Source organism: Balaenoptera ricei, chromosome 14, assembly GCF_028023285.1.
Source record: "Balaenoptera ricei isolate mBalRic1 chromosome 14, mBalRic1.hap2, whole genome shotgun sequence".
Lineage (NCBI taxonomy): Eukaryota > Metazoa > Chordata > Mammalia > Artiodactyla > Balaenopteridae > Balaenoptera > Balaenoptera ricei.
Genome location: NC_082652.1, coordinates 80735619 through 80759725, shown reverse-complemented (window position 1 = coordinate 80759725; position 24107 = coordinate 80735619). Strand labels below are relative to the sequence as shown.

Here is a 24107-nt window from a genome sequence, read left to right as displayed (position 1 = left end):
ATTTTTACCCCAGTTCCACAAAAGAAGCTTTCAGGCTATCAAGAGGAGCATGAGATAATGAAAGCAAGGTCATTACATCTTCTAAGAATCCAATTAACAGCTTTCGGTCTTCTTCCTACAGAGGAAAAAGACTGATAATGAATTTCCACGCAATCAAGTAGAACTAAAACCATAATTTCCTAACTATAATTAGAAAATTTTACCAAATAAGGGGAAAATATCCTAATTTGGGAGCATTTTAATTAAAGATATTTATTAAGCATATCTATGATCACAATGGTATGAGGACAAAGACTATCTTGATTCACAGATGTAGACCTGTGCTGTCCAATATGGTAGCCACTCACCACATGTGGTTACTTATATTTAAACTAAAAATGAAGTAAAATAAAAGATTCAGTTCCTGAGTTGCACTAGTTACAATTCAAGTTGTTTAACAGCCATGTGTGGTTAGTGGTTACCTTATTGGACAGCTCAGATACAGATTACTTACATCATTGCACTATCGATTAGATAGTTCTGGTTTAAAACATAACAAGGTATATTCTTTTATTAAAATCTATTTTACCAATTTTACTTCCCATTAACTCTGGCTCTAAATACTTAAATACAAACCACTAAAATAGTTATCCTCCTAAGAGCAGAAAATTGATATCTGAGAAATTATTAGTGGTGAGAAGCTTCACACTTGCTGAAATATAGACCACTGTGTTCTTAAAACAGTCGCACCCTTGACTAAAAAATAATCTTTACTTTTAATCTTTCTTTGACAAACCATTATTTTAATAATCTGAAAATGTTTCTTTCTTTTTTCTTACCCAGTACTGTATTAAGAAATATGTTAGAAAAAGCAAGTCTACTAAATAGGAAAGTTAAAAAAAATAACTGTATGTTAAATTAACCTGAATCTGTAAGGGAGGGAATCTGACATTCTATCAGAAAATAAATATATATAGAGTCAGGTATTTTGTCTTTAGGTCTTTATTAGCTCAACAATAAATGGCTTCTGTATATATCAATAGATCCATGAGGAAGACTAGATTACCACCTACCTTTTTTCTACATGGTCAGGTTAATTTAGAATGAGGTACAGATAAGTGATTGACAAAAGTAGTGATCAGCATGAATAAAGGATGGACACAGCAGTTTTACAATATGCCAGTCTACTTAGGGAAGAACTTAGACACTGACAAACCAGCATCAGAGCTATGTTGGAATATAGATCTCTCATTTATAGTCGCTTACTATATTAAACAGAGTATCCATAAATTTGGAAGATAAACTGTAAATCTGAAAAAACTTAAGTGTGAAATAAGACCTATGAAATATACTTCTAAATGAGCATGGATTCCTTTGATTTGAAAATTTACTATAATACTATTTCTCAGCTTTGAAATTTAATACTGCTCATGTATTTGATTCAAAATAGGTTTTGTTTACCAAAGCAATCAGGGCAGTGATTAACAGAAAATTTGGTTTAGTAAGAAAAATATTAACAGCTGGTGTGGGCAATCTAGGACAGCCACCTCAATTCACATTTTGTAACCAGCAGGAAAGTTCTTATCTCTTTAGATATTTGGATTTCATACAGTGGCTCAAAAAACATGTCTTTATTCATTTATTCAACAAACCTATACTGAGGGACTACCATGAGGCAAACTTTGTACTTCGTACTTTATTATGCCTTAAAATACCATTTATGGTAAAAATCAACGTACTAACCAACTTCCAGAGCTTAAAAATGAGAGAGAAAAATATTGATATCACACTTGTTATTATGCTGGAAGAGCTTCTAAAATTAAAGAGGAAAATGGTATTCATGCTATTGTGCCTCGTAATATGTGCTAGGACTTAAATCTCCATGAATTTAAGAATAACAATAGATACAATCTGTTAAGGTTATATGACTTCAAATATTCTAAACACAGGGATTCTCTGTGTATACATATTATGGATTAGTCTTAGAAACTAGTGTAGAAAAGTTTAAAAGAATACTGTACTACTTTAACAGAGTTGGAGCTTCTGTTGCAAGGTATCATATGATACTGTAGAACTATATTTTAATATTATAGGATGGTTCAAATCTGTTTTGGAAGAAGAGTGCAATAAATATGAACTGCTGTACTCTGAATACAAAAGGCAAAAGAAATTAGGTATTAATTGGGTAAATTTGGGAAAAAAGATCTTCCTGTTTGCTTCTCACATTCTAATTCCTAAAAATGCTTTATCTTAAGTCCGTATCTTCGCCTCACAGGTGGGACTGCCTCACACTTAAAAATGACTGATATGCCTTAATAAACATAATGTGTTTACTTAAAACAATGTTAAGTAGAGTGAGGTGGTCTGTTACATTGGTAACCACCAATGAACCACATCTCCTGGCTCATGCTCTCATTTAGTTCCCTCGTTTTGAATCTGGGCTGGGCCTGTGACTTGCTTTAAGCAATATAATGCAGTAGTAGTGATGTGCTAATTCCAAGCCTAGGCTTTAGCCTAGCAGATTCTGATTTTGCAATTTTGGGAGCCCTGAGTCACCATGTAATGAGTCCAGCTCTGCTGTTCCACAGGCCCTGAGGACAGAGAGAGGCCCTAAGACTACATGGAGACTGAAGCTCAGCTATCCTTGCTGAACCCCCTACCAACCAACCAAGTGAATGCAGCAACACAAGCCACTACCAGCAAGAAGAGACACTTAGCTGAGCAAAGACCGTGAGCAAATAAAAGGGTTATAATAAGCCTTTATGTTTTGGGGTAATTTATTATGCAGTAACAATTAAGAAAAATAAAGTATTACTAAAAAGTACCTTACTAAAAATGATGATATAGTATGCTACAGCATTTTGTAGTTTGCTTCACCTAACACATGTGCTTTGTTTGTTGTTTATTAATGAAAAAATTACCATGAAACACAAAGAAATTGCTAAATAAGTGCAATCTAACACCTCTAACAAAATATCAAGAAGCACAGAATCTCTAAATTTATTTGTCCAACAGAGATTTTCCTCAGAGACTATTACTGAAATATGCTCCCCACTGTAAATTATTTATTGAATGAAATGAATAAATAAATTTTGTTTTCATTTATGGGTAACATTTTCAATTATAAACACATTAAAAGACGTAATATTAGCTATCTTTCTAAATAGAAAGTGCTTTACATTTTCCAGCAAAAGAATTTTTCCCTTACCTGAATATAACATGTAAGGACTCCTGTTGCATAAATGGGGACAGTAGCTTTAGTGAGGACCCCATTTCCTGCTGAGGAATCTAAAATCACAAAAACAATTTAAAAAATCTGAGTATGCTTTAAATGTAAAGCAAAAAGTCATAAGACAAATTATATTTAAAATTACAACTGGTTACAAGGCTTACAAATAAAAATTAAAACACATATCCACTGGTGGTTGTGAAAATATTATACAACTTAATACTTTTCAGAGCCATTAGCATAAACAGTTTTGATAGATGGGAAAAAGTTTAATAACCAAAATGAGATGCTCTACTGTTATTTGCACAGTCAGAAATCAGAGCTTTCTTTAACACTCTCCCAAGTGCCCGTATAAGCAGGTCTTCATAAATTGTCAGGCTTTCAATTTGCAGTATTCAGCAAAACGTAAAGGCACTCAGCTGAAAGGAGGCACCCAGATATACATTTTACCTGCTTCCAGATATGAGATACTACTTAGTTTCCAGTGCTAGCCTAGTTCCAGAGCTCCTCCTGCATCCTGTATAGGGATTTGCAGCCAGACAGAACCCTGATTATTTTCATGGAGTAGGGAGGCTAAGTAAAGCATGGGGAGAGGGGAAAGCATCCAATCACAGGTGAGTGTCCTGTGACTACTGTTAACATAAGAGATTTTCTTATGCAGCACGCGCAGATGATTTAAAAATAAAAATGTTCCAGAGGTGATATGACAGTTGCTATTTATAGCACCACAGCTCTCACTTATTGATTTTTAGGCACTGTTTTAAGTGCTTTACATTTGCTTTCATGTACTCAAACTTTTTTAATTACTTTTTTTCTATTTTTATATGGTTTTAAATTCTTTTCAGAAAGTAGTACATAAAATTGATTTGAAAAAATGTATTCAACTGTCCTGAAAGAATTTTCAGCAAAAAAGAAAGTTCCATTTTCATATCAATTAGTATTTGAGGTTTGTTTATTCTCTTGGTAAGGGTAATTTTTTCTTTTGGGGAGTACTGACGCTGGTTGACTGTGACTATGGTAGCTGAGAGGTAAATCTGAGGCTAGGAACATAAGCTTAAGTTGAATTCACAGATACAGACTGTATACACAGTGGTTAATAATCACTTCCTATATGAACAGCTAAATATTCACAGCTAACTAATAATTCTAAAAGCTATCAGTTTCCAAAAATATATAAATATTCTTCACCAATTTATCATCAGAATTAAAAATTAACTAAAGAGATAATACCAACTATTAGGTATTCCAAGCATTAACCCTTTAGAAAGCTATTAAATATAAACTTTGGGAAGCATTTGTCAAAAAAAAAATCTCATCGACATTTTCAAACTTAAAGGGAATCATTTATTCATTCTCTATCTCTGAGGACAGCCCAAAATGGAGTTCTTCAGATGACTCAATTCAAATCACTAAGGTAGGACTGAGATAAGAATTACCTATACATTCAAAATCAACCAAGTTTAAAAACAAAACAGGGGGGCTATACATTTTTGTTCCTAACATTTTTCACAATTATTCCTAAGAAATTAGAAAAATACACATGGACATAAGATTGACACATAAAGGAGTTCTTAGGCCAGTGGTGCTACAACTAGACTTCTTATGACAGATAAGTGAAAACTATGAACAGAGGGGCTGGAGCTGCCCATTAAAGCCTGTAGTTTCTTTAAAATCTCATGTTTCATTTAAAAAACATATATGTGTATCTTGCATTCTCTTCAATTACAATTTAAGTTTGAAAAGTTTTAAGTAACTAATTATGAATTAGATGCTCTTTATTTTTTCCTTTTCAGTATCTCGAATATACCACTTCAACTCTCCAACGGTACAAGTACTCAGTTTGAGAAGCTCAGCCTTAGGTCAATTTGATTACGGTGAAGGTAGATATTTACAATCAAATTGACAAAGATTAATCTTACCGCCACCCCATTGGGAGGATATTAGATGTGGCAGAGTTGTAAAACCAAGAATTACATAGTATAAATCCTTTTCAGTTGTACTTGCTAGTTTATTTATACACTTTACACACAATGAATAAAGTATTTTTCTGGAGTAAAGAGATTCAATTGTTTTTAAAAGTAATAATGAACAAACTTACCAATATTTTCTTCAGACAGTCGTAAAATCTCCTGGAACTGAGGTTTTACCTAAGCAACCCAAAGAAAAGATCCAGAAAGTCTCAAGTTCAACGGACCAATCAATGGTTAAATAAATAAAATGTTTACTACCATTGCTACTACTACTTATTTATTTATTTTGTTTTATAGACCGTTGATTCAAGTAGTCAAAAACATAATTCTTAAGAGCCATAGGAAAAAAGAAGAGTTAAGTTACTGAAAACAACACCTTTTAGAGAAAAAATATTTTAAAAAATCAATTCAGGTCAGCAAGTTTTCTGAAGGGCCTTTAGCTTCCTTCACTAAATTAAAATAATTTCCAAGGTAATTTTAAGTGCTTGAAATTACTACCCCCTAAAACTGACCTTGATGTTAGAAAGGGTATTTAGGCAGATATTATATGATTAGAATTATTGAAAAAATTTGCTGTATATAAAAGGAATGAAAATGAAATTCCATTCATTTAGGGTATTCAATAAGTAACATATTCATCATGTGATATCCATCAGCTTAGATTAGTCTTTAACTTCTTTTAAATTTAATTTTAAACATCAAGTACAGAATTTAACATTAAAATTTTAAGTTTAAGCAAATGCTTGTTTCAATTTTTTATTTTTAACATTACTGGATTTCAGATTTCAGGCCACTGAAGTCAACCACTTACTGTTAAGTGCTAAAATGAACTCCTAATTGTTTTTGTAAAAAAAGTAAGATAAATAACAGCTACTTCTTTTGGAGATGTCAAACAAATTGTGCCAAGTGTGATTACCAGTAAAATCAAATTATATTTGTTTAATAATTACATGTTAGTGAAAAATGTAAAATGATTTTGTTTCTTCTACAATAACATCAAGCTCTGCTTTTTGTCCTCCTATTGACAGGTCAGGCATATTAATTTACAAATTCAATTTAAACTGAGATGTAGACCACTGTGAAAAGATTAATCTACAGAATCAGACTTATAGAATTAAATGACACTGAAGCAACTTCTTCATTTCACACATGGAAAGATTAAGCACAGATACATTAAATGATTTATCATAGGATACAAACATAACAGGGTCATAACCCATTTTCCGAATTTTGTCCAGTCCACTATACCAAACTGTCATGCTCTAAATGTTTCAGTAACTACAGATTTAATAGTAAAGAGCTACACAAAATTTTTACCTTTTAAATGTCTTGATTAACATTTGATTATAGCAATTACATCTTTTTATGTTTTTATTAGAGCTCTAAAGAACTGGCTTAACAATATGCTATGAAGACAAATGGAGTAACAGGACTGAAGAAGAAAGTGGGACCTAAGGACATTCCAATTTAATATCTAAAACTACAGAATAACCTAGATAGGCAAATGCGACAGTGATTGAAATATGCAGCATTTATCTCAAGTGTCCATTCTATTCCAAGCGCTTGTATCTTGTAGCAAGTATTCTATACAAGCTGCTTTGATTCTATAATCACCTGAAGTTTTGACCAAAGCATGCTGAGCAAATGGCTGCTTCCTGGATCTGTGGTAGATGGTAAAGTACCAGAAGCACATTCAAAGAATCGCAGTTGAGTCCCCTAGCTGATACTTCCTATGCTAGAAAGCTTTGAGATATCCACAGTGAGTAGATCTTATATCCAAATCTGGATACAAACTAAGTTTTGGCTAAATCATCTTCTGAAAATCAATAAAGAGAAGAATATTACTGGCTAGAATTTTCTTTTACTATCACAGTTTTCTAAGGTATTAAAAGATAATTTGAATAAAGGAAGGGCTCACGCTTTTATTTACTCTGCTATAGCATTAATTAACACATTACATTTCTATGTCTCTTGCATATAAGAAAACATGGAATACAAGTTTTTACCTTAGTGTTTGTAAAAATTTTGCCAAATGTCCGGCAAAGGCGCCAGAAAAATCTGGAGAATTCATGGACACAGGCAGTTGAAGTAACATTAATTTTGCCAACTATTTCTATAAGCTGTGGCAACCTGAATATGAAAGGAAAGAAAAATAGGCAGGGGTACAAATAAATTACTGTTTCCTTGCCAATTTCTGAAACAATGCAAATCTAACAATATCTTCTGTTCTGCTTTTCATAGCCAGTAAAATTGGAATGCAAAGGAGGTGTTTGGGACCCTTTGCAAAGTCTTCAGTTTATACTCTATAAATTTCTTAAAATAAATTTTAACTGATTGCCATAAAATATATGGAATCTTAATGGTAGGGTTCTAAGTATGGAGTTAATGAGACTCAAATCAATGGAGCTGATATTTCATACAAGAGCTTGGCTAACATGGCATCATCCACTTTAGCCTCAGAAATGAAAAGTCTGGATGTAGTTTAATATCCATCACCACTTGTAGACAATAAGGCAGCAGACAGGTCTTCTGACATAATACAGCAGCACCATCTTCATAGATAAATAACTACGTATCTAGTAGTATAAATCTCCTCTCCTAAAGAAATTTACCACAGATGATGCCAAGTTATGTTTTGCTATTTGTTTTTTAATATTTTGTTATATTTTGTCCCTCAGTGCCCAGGCTAAATATAGTGAGCTATCTTTCATTCAACTGATTGAGATGTACCAAATGAATACGGAGGTGGTAACTTACAATTGATTGACAACCCATAGTAAACTCTCCCAGCCTGTTGTACCCTCGTGTTCCAGCTGGTAATCATAAAGTTGTAGCAGTACTGCCAATTGCTCACGACTTCCAATAATAGTAGACACATCTTGAAGAGGCGACATAGGCCGAGGGAACCTAGTCACTACAAAAATTAGAAGCAAAATAAATCACATAGAAAATGACAGTTTGGAAAGTTAGCTATTCTGTCAAAAGAAAAGTAAGGTTCTGCCTCCTAATATTTATTTAGCTTATTATAGACTTTAAATATAAAACTAAAATATATTAATTAAACCATTTTTAGAAAAAAATGAAATTCAGTTGATCCCTGTACAATCAGGGGTTAATCCGCCTACAACTTACAGTCGGCCCTCTGTATCAGAGGTTCTTCCACATCCACAAATTCAACCAACCACAGACCATGTAGTACTATAGCATTAACTATTGAAAAGTATTCACATATAAGTGGACGTGTACAGTTCAAACTCCTGTTGTTTAAGGATCAACTGTAAATTTTTGTCACATGTGAACAAATTTAGCAAATCCCAAAAATTAAGATTTTATGAGACTAAATAACTAGTAAATGAATATTGTAATGAAAGAGCTTGCAGTGAAGAGTAAAATTTCACTTAGTTTAAATTAAAATTGGCCACAAAATAGGATCTCAGCTAAAATGTGGATTTGAATTTGGTTTTAAAAAAATAGAAATACTTGTAATTCCACCAGCCTGTTTATGTCAAAAACTAATAACTATGATAAACATTTCCTTCAGGCAGCAAGAAACTAATAGGTTGACAGCAGGGAAAAACTGTTTAATAGCAGAGAATAATGACCTAAAATACATTAAAACTTGAGCTGAACAGGCTTCTTAAGTATTTAATCTCCAATATTAAATGATTTATTTAAAAAATGTTCCATAGTTTGATAAACATTAAGTTACTATAAAGTGTTAAAACCAGTGACCAGTAAGATAAAGCAAAATTATTATTTAAAAATGTATTATAAATATTATAACCAGAGTCTCAGGTATATACTTTAAAAGTTTTGGGGGAAAAACTGAAAAACTTACTTTTAAAATTATGTAAATAAAACATGAATATATACTAGTATATTGTAAAATTTGAACACATCAATAAAATCTATGATTCTACAGATCATAATTAGATTCCAGGTTATTAAAGAACAGGTCTTAGATGGCTGTTAAGTGAATAATGCTACCAACAGCTCATTAACTGTTGAACAGAAATTCCTAACGGCCTAGCAACTCCTGCATAGAGGTTAACACCCTAAAAAGACACAATTAAGGATGCAGCATTTTCTCAAAACATATTAATGGTGTAATGATAATTATTAAACTTAAGAAAACATGAAATAACTTTAAAAATGCTCAAAGACAAAATTAAGATGGTATTGTCCTCCTATGCTGCCCAAGGCTTTTAACAATATCTTAAGTACAGATAAAGGTTATCCCTTGCTAGCTGAAGTCTCCTATTTGCTATCATAATACACATACAAACAAACAAATAAATGAATTTAGGTAACATGGTATCCCATACTATCTGAGGTTTCTGCTTGAGTTGTCATTATCTCAACCTAGGAATCAAATAGATTTGGATGGTGAGGGATATCTGTACTTCATATTTCTATATTGTCAAAGCATATCTGATAATTTCAAAAAGGATTATATCATATTGGTCACAATCTGTGATACTATGATGGAATGTATCAATATATTATTCCTTCAAAAATACTGACAAATTATTGAAAAATAGTGGAACAGTTAAAAGTAAATCAGATAATGTCAAGATTTATTATAGGCAAAGTGAGGTCCAAAGATTTAAAGCTAGGTGCAACAGAAGCAAAACAATGTCAAGAAATAAGCAATTACTTGGATAACTCAGTTCTAACAGAAAAGCAATCAGAATGGTTCAGGGACCTCAGAACATTATTCTATTTAAAAAGATTTTAAAAAATTTGAGCATCTAACTTGTAACCATACAGAAAAGTCCCCAGAACGCCATTTTAATAGGTATTTTATTGTCAAAAAATTACCACAATTATACAAATCCAGCAAAATAACAACTGTTATGATTCTTCAATGTATTTCCCTCTCACTAGAATGTAAGCTCTTCATGGCAGAGATATTTGTCTGTTTTGTTTATGAGTGTATCCCAAGTGTAAATATTAGCTAGTGCTCTGGAATTTTCATTATGTAAGAGAAAACTATTAAATCTTCACTTGTAATAAACTGTATCCCAAATTATACAGATGTACGTACATACAGACAGAGAGACATAGATATATAGATAGACCCTAAATAAGGATATAATATTTCCTCATTTATAATAAATGTATCATAACCTACATGTGAGAATAATAACATTAACATTTACAGCTACTATTAAAAGTCAGAGGGTCAAATTAAGTCAATAAGAACTTAAAAGATTATTTCTGGCATGATAAAGACATAATCACAAGGAAAGGTCACATAAACACCAGAAGGAATATGTTCAGGATGGTAAAGTAGTTTTTAAAATTTTCTATCTAATCTCTAACATGTGCTTGGCAATAGGTGACATTTAAGAATTATTTGCTAAATGAATGAATGATAGCAAGTGCTGTGTGTTGAACTGTGTCTCCCTTAAAACTTCATATGTTGAAGTCCGAACCCCTAGAACCTCAGAATGTGACCTTATTTGGAAATATTGTTGTTGCAGATATAATTAGATAAGATGAAGTCACACTGGAATAGCGTGGACTTCTAATGCAATATAACTGATCTTATAAAAGGGAAATTTGGACAGAGACAAGTGCGTGCGCGTGCACACACACATACGTGGAGAACGGAATGTGAAGATGAAGGCAGAGACTGGGGTGATGTATCTACAAGCCAAAGAACACCAGAGGTTGCCAGCAAAACACCAGAAGCTAGGAGAGAGGCATGAAACAGCTTTTCCCTCACAGCCTTCAGAAGGCACCAACCCTACTGACACCTTGATCTCAGACTTCTAGAGAGTTCACTTCAGAACTGTGAAACAATAAATATCTGTTGTTAAAGTACTAAGTTTATGGTACTTCGTTATGCTGGCCCCAGCAGAACAATACAGCAAGATAGAAAGAAAAAGAGAGGGAATTAGAAAGACAGGAAAGTCCCTAGGCAGATGAAGTGTCTTAATGAGTGAAGGGGTAGAACCTAAAGTAGCCAGCTGTGAGTGCTTTATGAAGATTTATCTTAAAAGTTTGAATTTTCATTCTCCTCAATATCATTAAAAAATATAAAACTAACTCTACCCCATCCATTCTCAATTTTCGAAGTAAAACTGGCATTCTAACAGTATACACCATTTTTATGCTGTGCTTTGTGTATTCTTGGACACACTGCTTCATATCCCAAAGATTATAAGTAGCCCAGTCTACTTTACATGAAAACAATAATTCTAAAAACACTGTGTGTTGATTTTCTCAATGTTATAATTCTTTTGTCTATCAGAAGCCCGTAAGAGACACGGCTAATTCACAAATCTGAAAAAAGCTGCAAAGGAATCTCATACATAGTAATAACTTGTCTATAGCCATTTATCCTGGAGGTTAGGTGCAGTGGGGCTACCACGTGCCATGGATCAAAGGTCACTTACTAGTTAGCTAGACTTTGAGCTAAGAAAATACTGGCTCTTACTATCAATTTCATGTATTTCTGAAAATAAATCATATTTTTTTTTTGGAAAAAAAAAAACTTGTGCTGCATATGCTTATATTCCTATCAAGGACATAGCAGGAAAGAGTAATTACATTTACCTTCCCCTACTGAAAATAAGATGAAATAGCTGGGGAAGACAAAATATAAAGAAAGTGGAAATGAAAAGCTTCATAAACTGGCCCTGGTAACTATTAATTCAGCTCTATTAATGAAAGAAAACACTTATTTTCTATAAAAAAGGCTATAAAAAAGGCTCTAGATTAAGAATGGAAAGAAAGGACAAATATAAAATAATACCGCGAGGCTTATCCATAAAAGATGGAGCCATGTAGTTCACCCCAGATATCATACAATCTGCGGCCATGCAGTTCCACACATATAATACATTTTAGCAATTATGCTGCCATATAAAGTGACTTTTACATTTTTAATCAGAAACGATTCTTTGGGAAGCTAAGCTGTTAATATACTACATCTTCCTTCCATAATTTAAGTTCAGTACCTTCTATCTGTGGCACTTCACCATGAAGCTTGGCTTTGCTGGAGAAAGGTGTGTTCTGTAGCACTAATGCAAAGAGAGATGGGATCAAGGACTGCAAGGCAGACAGATACATGTGGAGCTTATGTTCATCCAGCCCGTGCTCTCCTTCCTGAAATATAAGGAGGTGAAAGCTAATTTTAGTCTTCTGACGTTATATATTTATGATGTTCTTCCTTTCTGTGGCAAACAATAAGACATTTAAGGACATGTATGTTAGACTCACAGCATCACACCTAATGGAGATGACCATGAATCTTTTCTGAATTTCTCTGAGTATGTGAAAATGTGAAGTACTAAGGCATTGTGGAAGTAATAGAATCTTTTGTATGGAAAACTTTAGGGTGAACATCAGTCATTTCATTTGTATGGAACTTCTTTTACAGGTTTTTTTCTTTTAAGAGGGTCTTATCTTTTGACATTTTATAAGTCAGGTTAAAGAAATTAAAGTGAGCCACAGGAATCATTTTAAACGCTCAACTGCTAAAAGAGCAGCAGCACTTGCTATTCCTAACTCCTTTTATAGATTTGGTGACAACTGTATTTGCCAGCATTGGAAGCACTTTAAAACAATTCAATGCATAGATAAAATGTAGGAGAAGAAATGTCAAAAGGAAACAAAAGAAAGAGATAACAGAAAAAAAAAGAGTAAAAGGATCACTATGGTACACAGAAACCAAATATTAAAGTGAAAAATAGAATCATTAGAGAGGAAAACATTTATTGCTGTTCAAATCCACTTGAGATGTCATTACTATATTATAAATAACAACTGTGTCAGAAATATCAGATATGTTAGTTTTTTACTATCAAGTTCTAAATTAGTTAATTTCTTCATGGAAGAATTACCTTGTGTGCTGAATACTGAAGCTATGTTTAGCAACAATGTGGAATTAGCTGTGTTATGAAATGGAGCCAAAAAAAAGAACAGGTACAGGGCTTCCCTGGTGGTTCACTGGTTAAGAATCCGCCTGCCAATGCAGGAGAAACGGGTTCGAGCCCTGGTCCGGGAAGATTCCCACATGCCGCGGGGCAACTAAGCCTGTGTGCCACAACTACAGAGCTCTAAAGCCCGCAAGCCACAACTACTGAGCCGGCGTGCTGCAACTACTGAAGCCCGCACGCCTAGAGCCTGTGCTCCGTAACGAGAGAAGCCACCACAATGAGAAGCCTGCGTACTGCACGAAGAGTAGCCCTGGCTTGCCGCAACTACAGAAAAGCTCGCGTGCAGCAAGGAAGACCCAATGCAGCCAAAAATAAATAAATAAAATTTTAAAAAACCCAAACAAACAAACAAACAAAAAAACCAGGTACGGATAATTCTCAGATAGAAGGAATGCAAATATTAAAAAAAAAAAATACTTAAAAAAATTCCCTAGGTTTCATAAAAAGGAGTACTCAGTCTAGTTGTCTATTTATAGTTTTTTCAACACCCATTTTGAAATTTATAGAAAAAACAGCCCAATTTTTAAATTAAATGAATACATGTGTATACATATAAGACTATCTACAGAGTAGTTAAAGTACATTATGTTAAGAGCCTTTAAAATCTAGGGGTAAAAAGGGCAAGAGTTTGGTTTTAGAGACTGATATCAGATCCTGGTTCTGTCATTTGACAGCTTTGGGACCCTGAGCAAGTTAATTGAACACTCAGTTTCCACACAAAAAACAAAATATAATTCAAATGGTTACAAGAATGAAATAATATATTTTATTTATAAAGTATCTACCTCAATGGTACATAATTAATACGCATTAAAGAAATGTTTTTCTTCTAGACTCTAAAAGAGACTTTTAGTACAAAAATTAGACCAAGAAGTTTCTATTGTTTCTTCAACTTTTCTTCAATTCTTTTACTTGGGAAGAATGGAAAGTTCACTTTAAAAAGTCAGGACATGAACTACTGCAGTGAAAAAAAGTTAAAGCATTTTGACACTGTATAAATAAGAAAGCTTTAGAGACTCATATTTTAGTCATCTCTGCATTCTGGGAACTGATGCTGACACTTTATCTAAAATATTTAAGTCTTCAGAAGAGGCTAGGAAGAGGTAGCACTGTGAATAGTACACAAATTAGTGCCACAAAGGTGCTATTTTAGCTAAAAAACGGCAGATCATGCTCTTTCTCCTCTAGCTTCAGTCAAGCAAAACTTCCTCAAATCTCCCTTGGCTCCAGACCAATAGAGTCTTTAACAGGTAGTTAATTAGAATGTTTGCTAAGTGGTACTTTCTGTCTTTGTTCCCCCAACATTCTTTCAAGATGCCTTAGAACACACCTTTTAAATTTCTATTAGCTATATAAATAAAGGAAGTATTTACCCTGAGAAGTTTTTCAATCTTGTTCAGCAATGTAGGTATAAGATGAGACTGTAAATTTCCAAGTTCTGTAGTCCAGGCAGCATAAGCTGGTAAAAATACTTGATGTGTTGCATTAACTACTCTTTCTGAGGGATCACCCAAGGCTGACAGCAACAATTCAAAACCCTGCCAAAAGGAAACAGGCAAAATGTAGATTTAAAACAAAAAAACCTAAAAAACATAATAATATGTAATAAATATACACTGCAGTACATTTAGCAGATATTTTAAGCAAGAAAGAAAACCATTCGTAATCCTACCCTTCCCAATTTCTTTAAAGAAAAATGTCATTTATCGTTGATGGGGAAACCAAAGAGAAAGGGTGGTAACATGGCATGCTTGTTGCCAGTTTACTGCCACAAAGCTGTGGCAGATACTATAAATGAATCAAAGCATCTCCTCCTTGAAATAGCAGAATTGAAACCAGGCAGCCAACTTCAACTGGTTAAAGTTGACACGTCTGCCATCCCTACTATAGATTATAGGCTATCTGAATCAGAGATTTGGAATATTATACTATTTGGAATTTTATAATGAAATAAATGGGATTCATTCTGAAAAACATACCTGTTGATACTTGTCTGGATCATCAATGTATCCCATAATGATACCGAGGCTTTTGATCACAGCTTCTCTTACCAAATCTGCCTTATCTTCCATTAACATCTGTTGCAACATTGAAAGAACCAAGGAGCTACGGATTTCTTTCTGAAAATAAACAAGAACATGTTTTACTATTTATTTACACTAGCAGCAGAAAAGGATAGAAAATGACAGACATCCATGTATTCAAAAATCTAGATTAAATATATATTAACATGTTGCTATGTTTGCTCCAAGTCATTTTTGAAAGACATGACATTACAGATACAGGTGAAATATCACTCTCCTCCACCCTCTCCCCCTTCCTCCAACTCCCTCTCTAAAGATAACATCTACCCTGAACTTGGTATTAATCATCTCCCAGCATATTTTTGTATTTTTCTAAATATGTGTCAATCCCTCAAACCTTTACAGTGCCCTTTTGGCAAATCAACAGTCAACACTCTGCTATAAACAGACAATGACTCTTCTACCACTACCTGTACAACTCAGAGAAGAGCACTGACAGTCATAACAATAGGAGGGATTACAAAAATCACTCTGGTAAGCAAAACATTTGCCTGGGGTAGGAGTGTGGAAACATGAAATCCTGGTGTTCTATTTTCTGAAGAACTGAGAAAAAATATTAAAACAGGATGATAAAACATGAGAGTAAACTTTAAAAGTGCTTAAAAAACTGCATTGATATTTTCAGATGCTATTTAATATAATGTCAACCACTGTTGTGTCTTAATTTCACACAATTTTTTCCCATGGTTTTAGCCTAATTAATGTCTGAGGTTAGAATAAAGTGTTACTGTTATACAAATTCTTGCCCTTCCTTCCCTTTTTTTGTACTGTTATTGTAAGTTGACAAATTTATAAAATTCTTTAAACTTAAGTTACTTTTACATATAATAGTTAAAATAAAAGGATATGATCATTTTCATAAATTTACAGTGTGATCTGGTATGCAAAGCAGGGTCTTAAAAGACATTTTTAAATGACCTAGTTTTTGTTTTGACTTTTAGAGACAAAAATATATGTAAGTTTAGCAAATTTTGGTTACATTTAGGTTGGTGAATATGCCTTTTGGTACAGCCTTGTTTATTTATCCTTTAGGCTAAAATTGCTTCCCCCAATTTTTTTTAAAGTGTATTAAAAGGGCTTTTTGGTTAATATCAGCACAGGCAAAAGGACAGAGGTAAGTAAACTTCAGCTGAGTATTTGCTTTGCAATGATCTAGCCTGAGGTCAACTGTGGCAGTTAGTTTCAGTATGCTAAGGGAACCCACAGGACAAGTCAGGATGCTTTACTCCATTTAAGCCATGACCGCACTGAGGTTTTACTGTTACCAGTTACAGTGGGGAACAAGAAAGTGGAGGTCCATGTAGGAAACATTAAGTCCATTATTAATACTGCTTAGCATTCTAGTACTAGGAGCAGTGTGGAACAGTTTCCTTCTTCTTCGATAGCATGTGATGTTCATCTCTGTCTTAGAACAATAAGTAATAGGATGCTCAAACTCACTCATGTATATCTATCTATATGATTTATCACAACAATAAGATAATTTTCTCTTAAAAGATAGCAAACATTAAAAAAAAGGTGATTATGTCCAGTTGAAGTATGGCAAGATAAGAACTCCAATGCACTGTTGATAGGAGTACAATCTGTGCTATCTTGGTTGGGGGCAATTTAACACTGTCAAAATAAAAAATGCATATGTTAAAAGCAGCAAGATACACAGGTATTAATGGTTTGTGAAATTTAAAAATGAAGATTCCCTTGTGTGCATTTTAAAATTTCACATACTGTTAATATCTCTGTATTTTGCTTCTTTTAACACACAGAGTGATTAATTCTGGGGAAGAAAAATTTAAATGATGTAAAAATGCAAGCTGGTATATGCATAAATTTTTATTCTCTGTAAGTATTAATTAAAAACCATTACCCATAGAAGTAATCTTTGGGGATAATGACTAGGGTCAGGGAAGTCTTTGACTTTCATTTTATTCTTTTCTATACTGCATGAAAATTTATTTTTAACAAAATAAAAAAAATGTTACTGGGAGTGAGACTATGAATTATTCTTTATTCTTTATATTTTTCTGAATAAAAAACCAAAAATTTTATTTATTTATTTTTTAAATTTATTTATTTTATTTATTATTTTTGGCTGTGTTGGGTCCTCGTTGGTGCGCAGGCTTCTCATTGTGGTGGCTTCTCCTGTTGCGGACCACAGGCTCTAGACGCGTGGGCTTCAGTAGTTGCAGCACGTGGGCTCAGTAGTTGTGGCTCACGGGCTCCAGAGCACAGGCTCAGTAGTTGTGGCACATGGGCTTTGTTGCTCCGTGGCATGTGGGATCTTCCCGGACCAGGGATCGAACCCGTGTCCCCTGCATTGGCAGGTGGATTCTCAACCACTGGGCCACCAGGGAAGCCCCCAGGGAAGCCCCCAAATTTTATTTTTTAAAAAGACAATTGCTTGACTATTGGTTTCTCACTCTTTACCAAAGATTATGAGGTAACAGTAAATGCAACATAAACAGCTCATGTATTATACAATTCCAATTTTTGTACCCCTTTAAAAGAACAATCTTACAGAAAGGACCCTTTAAGGCAGGGGTCAGCAAACTTTCTGTAATGGGCCAGATGGTATATACTCTTGGCTTTGGGGCCAAAAAGTCTCTGTTGCAGCTATTCAGCTCTGCTGTTGCAGTGTGATAGTGGACACAGACAATACACAACAAATGGGTGTGGTTGTGTACCAATAAAAGTTTATTTATAAAAACAGGCTATGGACTAGATTTGGTTCCAGGCTGTATTTTGTCAAGCTCTGCTTTAAACTATGGTTGTTTAAATTAAAATAATTTTTGATGTCACCTCATTCCTCTACCCCTTCTAAGCCCTAGACCTAGGGGAAGATACCTAAAAGGGCACAACAGTCCAGTGGTTCTCAATCTTTTGGTGGCAGGATTCCTTTAGTCATTTAAAAATTAATGAGCACCTCAAACAGCTTTTGTTTGGGTGGGTAATATCTATTGACATTTATCATATCAGAAATAAAAAAAGAGAAATTTAAAATGATTAATCATTAAAAACAACAATAAACTCATTAAAGGTTAACATAATGAAATTATAATTTTAATGAAAATAACTATAATCAAAAAATTAGTGAGAAGAATGGTGTTGTTTTTTATTTTGTGCAAATCTCATTGATGTCTGACTTAAAAGAAGATAGATCCTCTTACCTGCTCAGCATTCAACTGTGTTGTACTGTTTTGGTTGAAGTATTTAAGAAAATCTGGCCTCACACAGACATATAATTGAAAAAGGGAGAGGTATTTTCATAGCCTCTTCTGATAAGAATAGAAGCTGTCAAGCTCACAGTGGTGAATACAAGTTTTCCAAAATTCTTGTTCTCACTTAGAAGTTCCACTTTTATCACTGGCAATGAATGCTGTCTACTTGTTTTCCTTGAAATGACAGGTTCCATTTTATTCATTTTCATGAAAATGTCTGTCAAAATCCCAAGTTTGAATAACCACAGCTTTTTTTTTAGTGGTCTGTCAACTAAAACTGGTTTAGCTTACAACTCGAGTGCTTTTCCTGAAACAGCCATCATAGTTCAGAATGCAGCAAAAGGGCTCGATATGAGTATCTTCCATTTTATTACACAGAATATTAAAATCATGCATACTTAGGGTCAAAATTTAGTAGAATTAATAATTTTACTGATTCACCAAGCTTATTTTTGAGTGAAATTGATTTTTTCTGCAAGTGCATGGCAGTGAAGAATACAATCATTATCTGTCTATTTGGGTGTCACTGCCTTGATCAGTGCTAATGCACTGGCATTGTTGCCCATTACAGCTTTTGCACCAACATGTAAATGTCAACACAGAGAAAAAGTCAAAAAATGTTTCAGTAGTATTATGAAAATAATTTTCATCTCATGGGACCCTCAGGGTCCTCAGACCACACTCTGAGAATTGCTGATGAGGTTTAATATGTTTATACTCATGCAAAATCAATGGTTAATGTACCTATCTGTCTGCAATGCCACATGGTGTCAACGTGAGCCTTCTCTTTTTGGCTCATCTTTTTCCTTTGTTAGGACAGAATTTGGATTAAACTGTATAATTAGACACCTGAAAAAAAGGTTTCTCTACTGTTAAAAAAGGAAGAAAAAGGTTTTTAAGAAAAAATTACAATTCTTACAGGAAGGTAAGGTGCCAGTGCTCCACAAGATTCCGCCACAAGCAATCTTCTTTCTGGGTATTTGTGATTAATCTAGAGTAAAAAATAAATAAATCAAGCATGAACAACATACCCTCCCTTCCTCCAATAGAAAATTATTTTTCACCACAAATCCTGTTAGGAATGCAATAAAGCTTCTTTCTTTTCCACTTCGGGGATCCCTATACCTGGATCAGGATTAAGGGAATCAGGGAGAGCCTAAAAAATGAGGTCACAGGGATTACCTGTTAAAGAGAAAGAAGATAAAGCAAAGATGAAAATATGGCAAGGTGTCTAGAGATTGCGAGCTTGCCCAAGACTAAGCTTTCCTTAGCATGTCAGGAGCAACCTTCTCCTTTCCTAGCAACATTAGTATATTTTTAAATTTGGAAAACCCAGCTTCTAGATATTTACTGATACAGTCTACAATATGTGCAAGGAATGATTCCTCAGTCCTCTCTTTTTACCTCAGGGATTAGGACGTAAATTAATCGATGATTTAACCAGAGCTCTTGACTGGTGTTATGATTTTGTTTTTAAAGTAAGCGGACGTCAATTCATTCCTGTCTGCATGTGCAAGATGAAGGGGTTTTGCTATTGTAATGACTACACTGAACCATAACGAAAAATAACAAAAACAAAAAAATGACACATACTGGGTTTTGTTCCCATATGTCTTCTTCATAGAATATAAATCTTTCTTTGACTGGAAAAGAAGTGTATCTGTTCTCATATTCCCATATGAAAAGGTGACATAATTCATTAATGTATTGGATGCCTAAAATTAAGAAAAGAAATTATGTAGCAATCTATTGGGCAACAAACTGGAGGTAGGTGGCTAGATAGATCCCCAATATCCATGTTTATTCAGGTTACAGAAGAGGTGGTGGTAGAGACGTTGGTAACTGACATCTCTGAATAAAATTTAATCCAGAAATAGTAACCTTAAAACAAAATAGTTTGAATGTCATAGTATTTAATACGTAAACTTCTATTTTACTTTCCTTTAGTCTAGCAAAATGAGTCTCAAAATTAAATGTACACCAACAATCAACTGTATTCCTATATATTGGCGATGAACAAACAGAAAATTTTAAAAATTCTATTTACAATAGTATTAAAAAGAATAAAATACTCAGGAATACATTTTAAAAGTGCATAAGTAATATTCTGAAAACTATAAAACATTACTGAAAGAAATTTTAAAAGACCTAAATAAATGGAAAGACATCCTAAATTCATGGATTGAAAGGCTATTAGGATAGCAACATTCTCCAAATTGATCTACAGATTCAACACAATCCTTATAAAATTTTAGCTGGCTTCTTTGCAGAAACTGACAGGCTGATCTTAAAATTCATACAGAAATTCAAGGGACCCAGAATAGCCAAAACAATCTTGAAATACAAGAACCAATTCAAGGGGTTGGGGTTTCTTTGGGGGGTGATAAAATTGTTCTAAAATTGACTGTGGTGATGGCTGTGTAGCTCTGTGACTACAAAAACCACTGAATTGTACAGTTTAAGTAGGTGAATTGTATGCTCTCTGAATTACATCTCAATAAAAGTTAAAAGAAGAAAAGAAAATGGAAAAAACTATTAAAAATTACATGTACATATGTATAACTGTACAGAATTGTAAATTCAAAGTTGTATATGTTGTTTCCAAGTTAATTTGACTTTTCAGTGGTTACAGCCTAACCCTAAATTAGTATGCACTATAATTTCTAGATGACATATGGATTGTCAGAGATAATATGGATATATATAATGTTCCCTTTTAAATACTGAATCTAGATATGACTCCACTAAATTCTAAAGAAAAAAATGAATACTCAAAGAAAATGGGAACAGAATTCTAAAAGACCATAAACTTTAGCGATATTCCAGAGACTAATAATTTTTCTTAAGAATAAGTGACAAAGCTAGTATAAATAAGGCCATGCAATTTGTCTTCATAAGTAAGAAATCCATCTTTTTAAGATGGAAGAATAAGTTACTTAATGACCTAAATATGGAGTCTAGAAAGTCAAAGATTCTGAGTTCTAGAGAGGACTGGAATATTACAATTCAACATAAAACCAGAAGTATTGTTAGTAAATAGTGAGTTGAAATATAAATATATATAAACCTCCTACATCAAAGGTTTACACTTTATATTCTGTATATACTTGTAATATATACAAGTATACAATATATACAGATACGATTTCTATTATCTACCTACCTACCTACACATACACACAACCTCTTCCTTTCCCTTGAACTCATTAGTTTGTATATTTTTTGTATTTTGTATCTCACTTGATTCAGATCCTTGAACTCAGCAATTTTTGTATTTTTGTATTTTGTCTCATTGGATTCAGATTCTTGTCTAAACATCCCTTTCTCAGAGATTCCTTCTCTGACCATCCTTTCTAAAATAGCACTCCCTATCACTCTCTAACATTTAGCCTACCTTTTTTTTTCTTCATAGTTTATAAATTACAAGACATCGTTTCATTTATTTGTTTACTCTTACCTCTCCACTACAATGTCATTGTCTTTTATTCACCACTGTATCCCTAGTGACTACAACAGTACCTGGCAGTGGAAATAGTGTTCTTTAAGTATTTGTTGGAAGAACGAATAAAGCAAAGCATCCCAGAGCTTTCTTAAGGACTATTAAATCACTGTGCTGAGCTATAGAAACAGTAGCATAATTTATATCCCACATATTTCCTAATAGCATTTTTAAAAGATAATATGAACATTTATAATAAATTAGAATACAATAGCTAGGGAAAACACTGTACAGTTATTTACCTGTTCCCAACACTGTGGTAAAAGTTCAGCTTCTACACGTGTTGGGCCAACATGACGTGCAAATGCCACACAACCCGTCAGTATCATTTGCCTGAAAGATAATACAGATGAATAAAGATTTGTATTTGCATAGAAAGCACAACTAGGACAAAGGGTTAAAAAGAGTCAGCTCTAATTAACATGAAGTACAATGTTTTTGTACAAATTCAACTTTTCACTATGGACGGGCTGCCACCAAGAAAGTAAGTTTCTTAAGACTAGTCCCTCCAGCAGTGGCAAAACCATTTGTGAGAGATGTTGTGAAGGGATTCCCTACTGGTGTGAAGCTGAATCTCATAACCTCCTAAATTAACTTCCCACATATACATTCTGAGATTATAATATGTTTAATGCTTCAGTTTCTAATGAATTTCAGTTTCTAGCTACTCAATCAGTGATTATTTTTCCAGTATTTCTATAATTAAAAACTACGATGTCATATTAGTAAAATGATATTTCTTTTTTTTTTAATTTTTATTTATTTATTTATTCATTTATGGCTGTGTTGGGTCTTCGTTTCTGTGCGAGGGCTTTCTCTAGTTGTGGGTGTGCGGGCCTCTCACTATCGCAGCCTCTCTTGTTGCGGAGCACAGGCTCCAGACATGCAAGCTCAGTAATTGTGGCTCACGGGCCCAGCTGCTCCACGGCATGTGGGATCTTCCCAGACCAGGGCTCGAACCTGTGTCCCCTGCACTGGCAGGCAGACTCTCAACCACTGCGCCACCAGGGAAGCCCTGTTTTTTTTATTTAAAAAAATTTTTAATTTTTATTGAAGTATAGCTGATTTAAACTTATTTATTTATTTATTTTTAGTTGCATTGGGTCTTTGTTGCTGCGTGCAGGCTTTCTCTAGTTGCGGCGAGCGGGGGCTGCTCTTCGTTGTGGCGCTGCTCTTCGTTGTGGAGCGCAAGTTTCTCACTGCGGTGGCTTCTCTTGTTGCGGAGCACGGGCTCTAGGTGCACGGGCTTCAGTAGTCGTGGCTCCCGCACTCTAGAGCACAGGCTCAGTACCTGCGGTGCACGGGTTTAGTTGCTCCGTGGCATGTGGGATCTTCCCGGACCAGGGCTCCGACCCATGTCCCCTGCATTGGCAGGTGGATTCTTTACCACTGTGCCACCAGGGAAGCCCAAAATGATACTTCTTAATGAGAATTTTTGGTATTGCACCCAAGATAACTGTGGTAGGCAGCTTCTGACACGGCTCCTAATGAGGTCCATCTCCTGATATTCATACCCTTGAGTAATCCCATCTCCTTGAGTGTAGACTGGACCCAATGATTTGCTTCTAATGAACAGAATAATGGCCAAAGTGATGGTATGTCACTTAGGAGATCAGATTACAAAAGCCTGTGTGTGATATCCATCTTGTGAGACACTCTCTTCTGCCTTCTCAGCTGGCAGGCTTTGATGAAGACACTGCCATGTTGGACAGTTTCATGTGGCTAGAAACTAAAGGCAACTTCTGGCCAAAAGCCAGTGAGGAACCGAGGCCCCCAGTCCAAAGATCCATAAGAAACTGAATCCTGCCAACGACCAAGCTTAGAAGAAAATGCTTCCCCCATGGGCCTTGAGGTGGCTATAGCCGCAGCCAACACCTTGACTACAGTTTTATAAGAGACCCTGAAGCAGAAGACCCAGATAAACTGACCCACATAAACTGTGTTATTTTAAACCACTTTCTTTTGGGGAAATTTGTTATGAAATAATATATAAATAACTAATGTGATAATTTCATTTGAATTGATAGATTTATAATCTAAAATTTTAAATAAGATTTTTTACTCTTCAAAATGAAGTTCCATTTAAAATGACTCTGAAAGGCAGAATTGTAAGTTTTTTTACTTTTGATTGACTATGACTTTAAAACAGTAAAACCTGATTAAAAAAAAAAGTATGTTTTCC

General features: G+C 34.2%; 1 protein-coding gene across 7 annotated transcripts in view; it reads right to left on the bottom strand.

The window, feature by feature from the left end:
* Positions 1 to 24107, bottom strand: part of RELCH (RAB11 binding and LisH domain, coiled-coil and HEAT repeat containing) — a 122854-nt gene that overhangs the window by 30514 nt on the left and 68233 nt on the right. For all 7 annotated transcript variants that reach the window (XM_059894404.1, XM_059894405.1, XM_059894406.1 and 4 more), the window contains 10 exons: positions 22168 to 22258; positions 19346 to 19417; positions 15107 to 15247; positions 14501 to 14665; positions 12147 to 12294; positions 7936 to 8092; positions 7185 to 7308; positions 5307 to 5355; positions 3188 to 3267; positions 9 to 115 (listed from right to left, as the gene is read on the bottom strand). In XM_059894404.1, the coding sequence (XP_059750387.1) occupies positions 9 to 115; positions 3188 to 3267; positions 5307 to 5355; positions 7185 to 7308; positions 7936 to 8092; positions 12147 to 12294; positions 14501 to 14665; positions 15107 to 15247; positions 19346 to 19417; positions 22168 to 22258 (1134 nt within the window). The remainder of the gene's footprint in view (positions 1 to 8; positions 116 to 3187; positions 3268 to 5306; positions 5356 to 7184; positions 7309 to 7935; positions 8093 to 12146; positions 12295 to 14500; positions 14666 to 15106; positions 15248 to 19345; positions 19418 to 22167; positions 22259 to 24107) is intronic.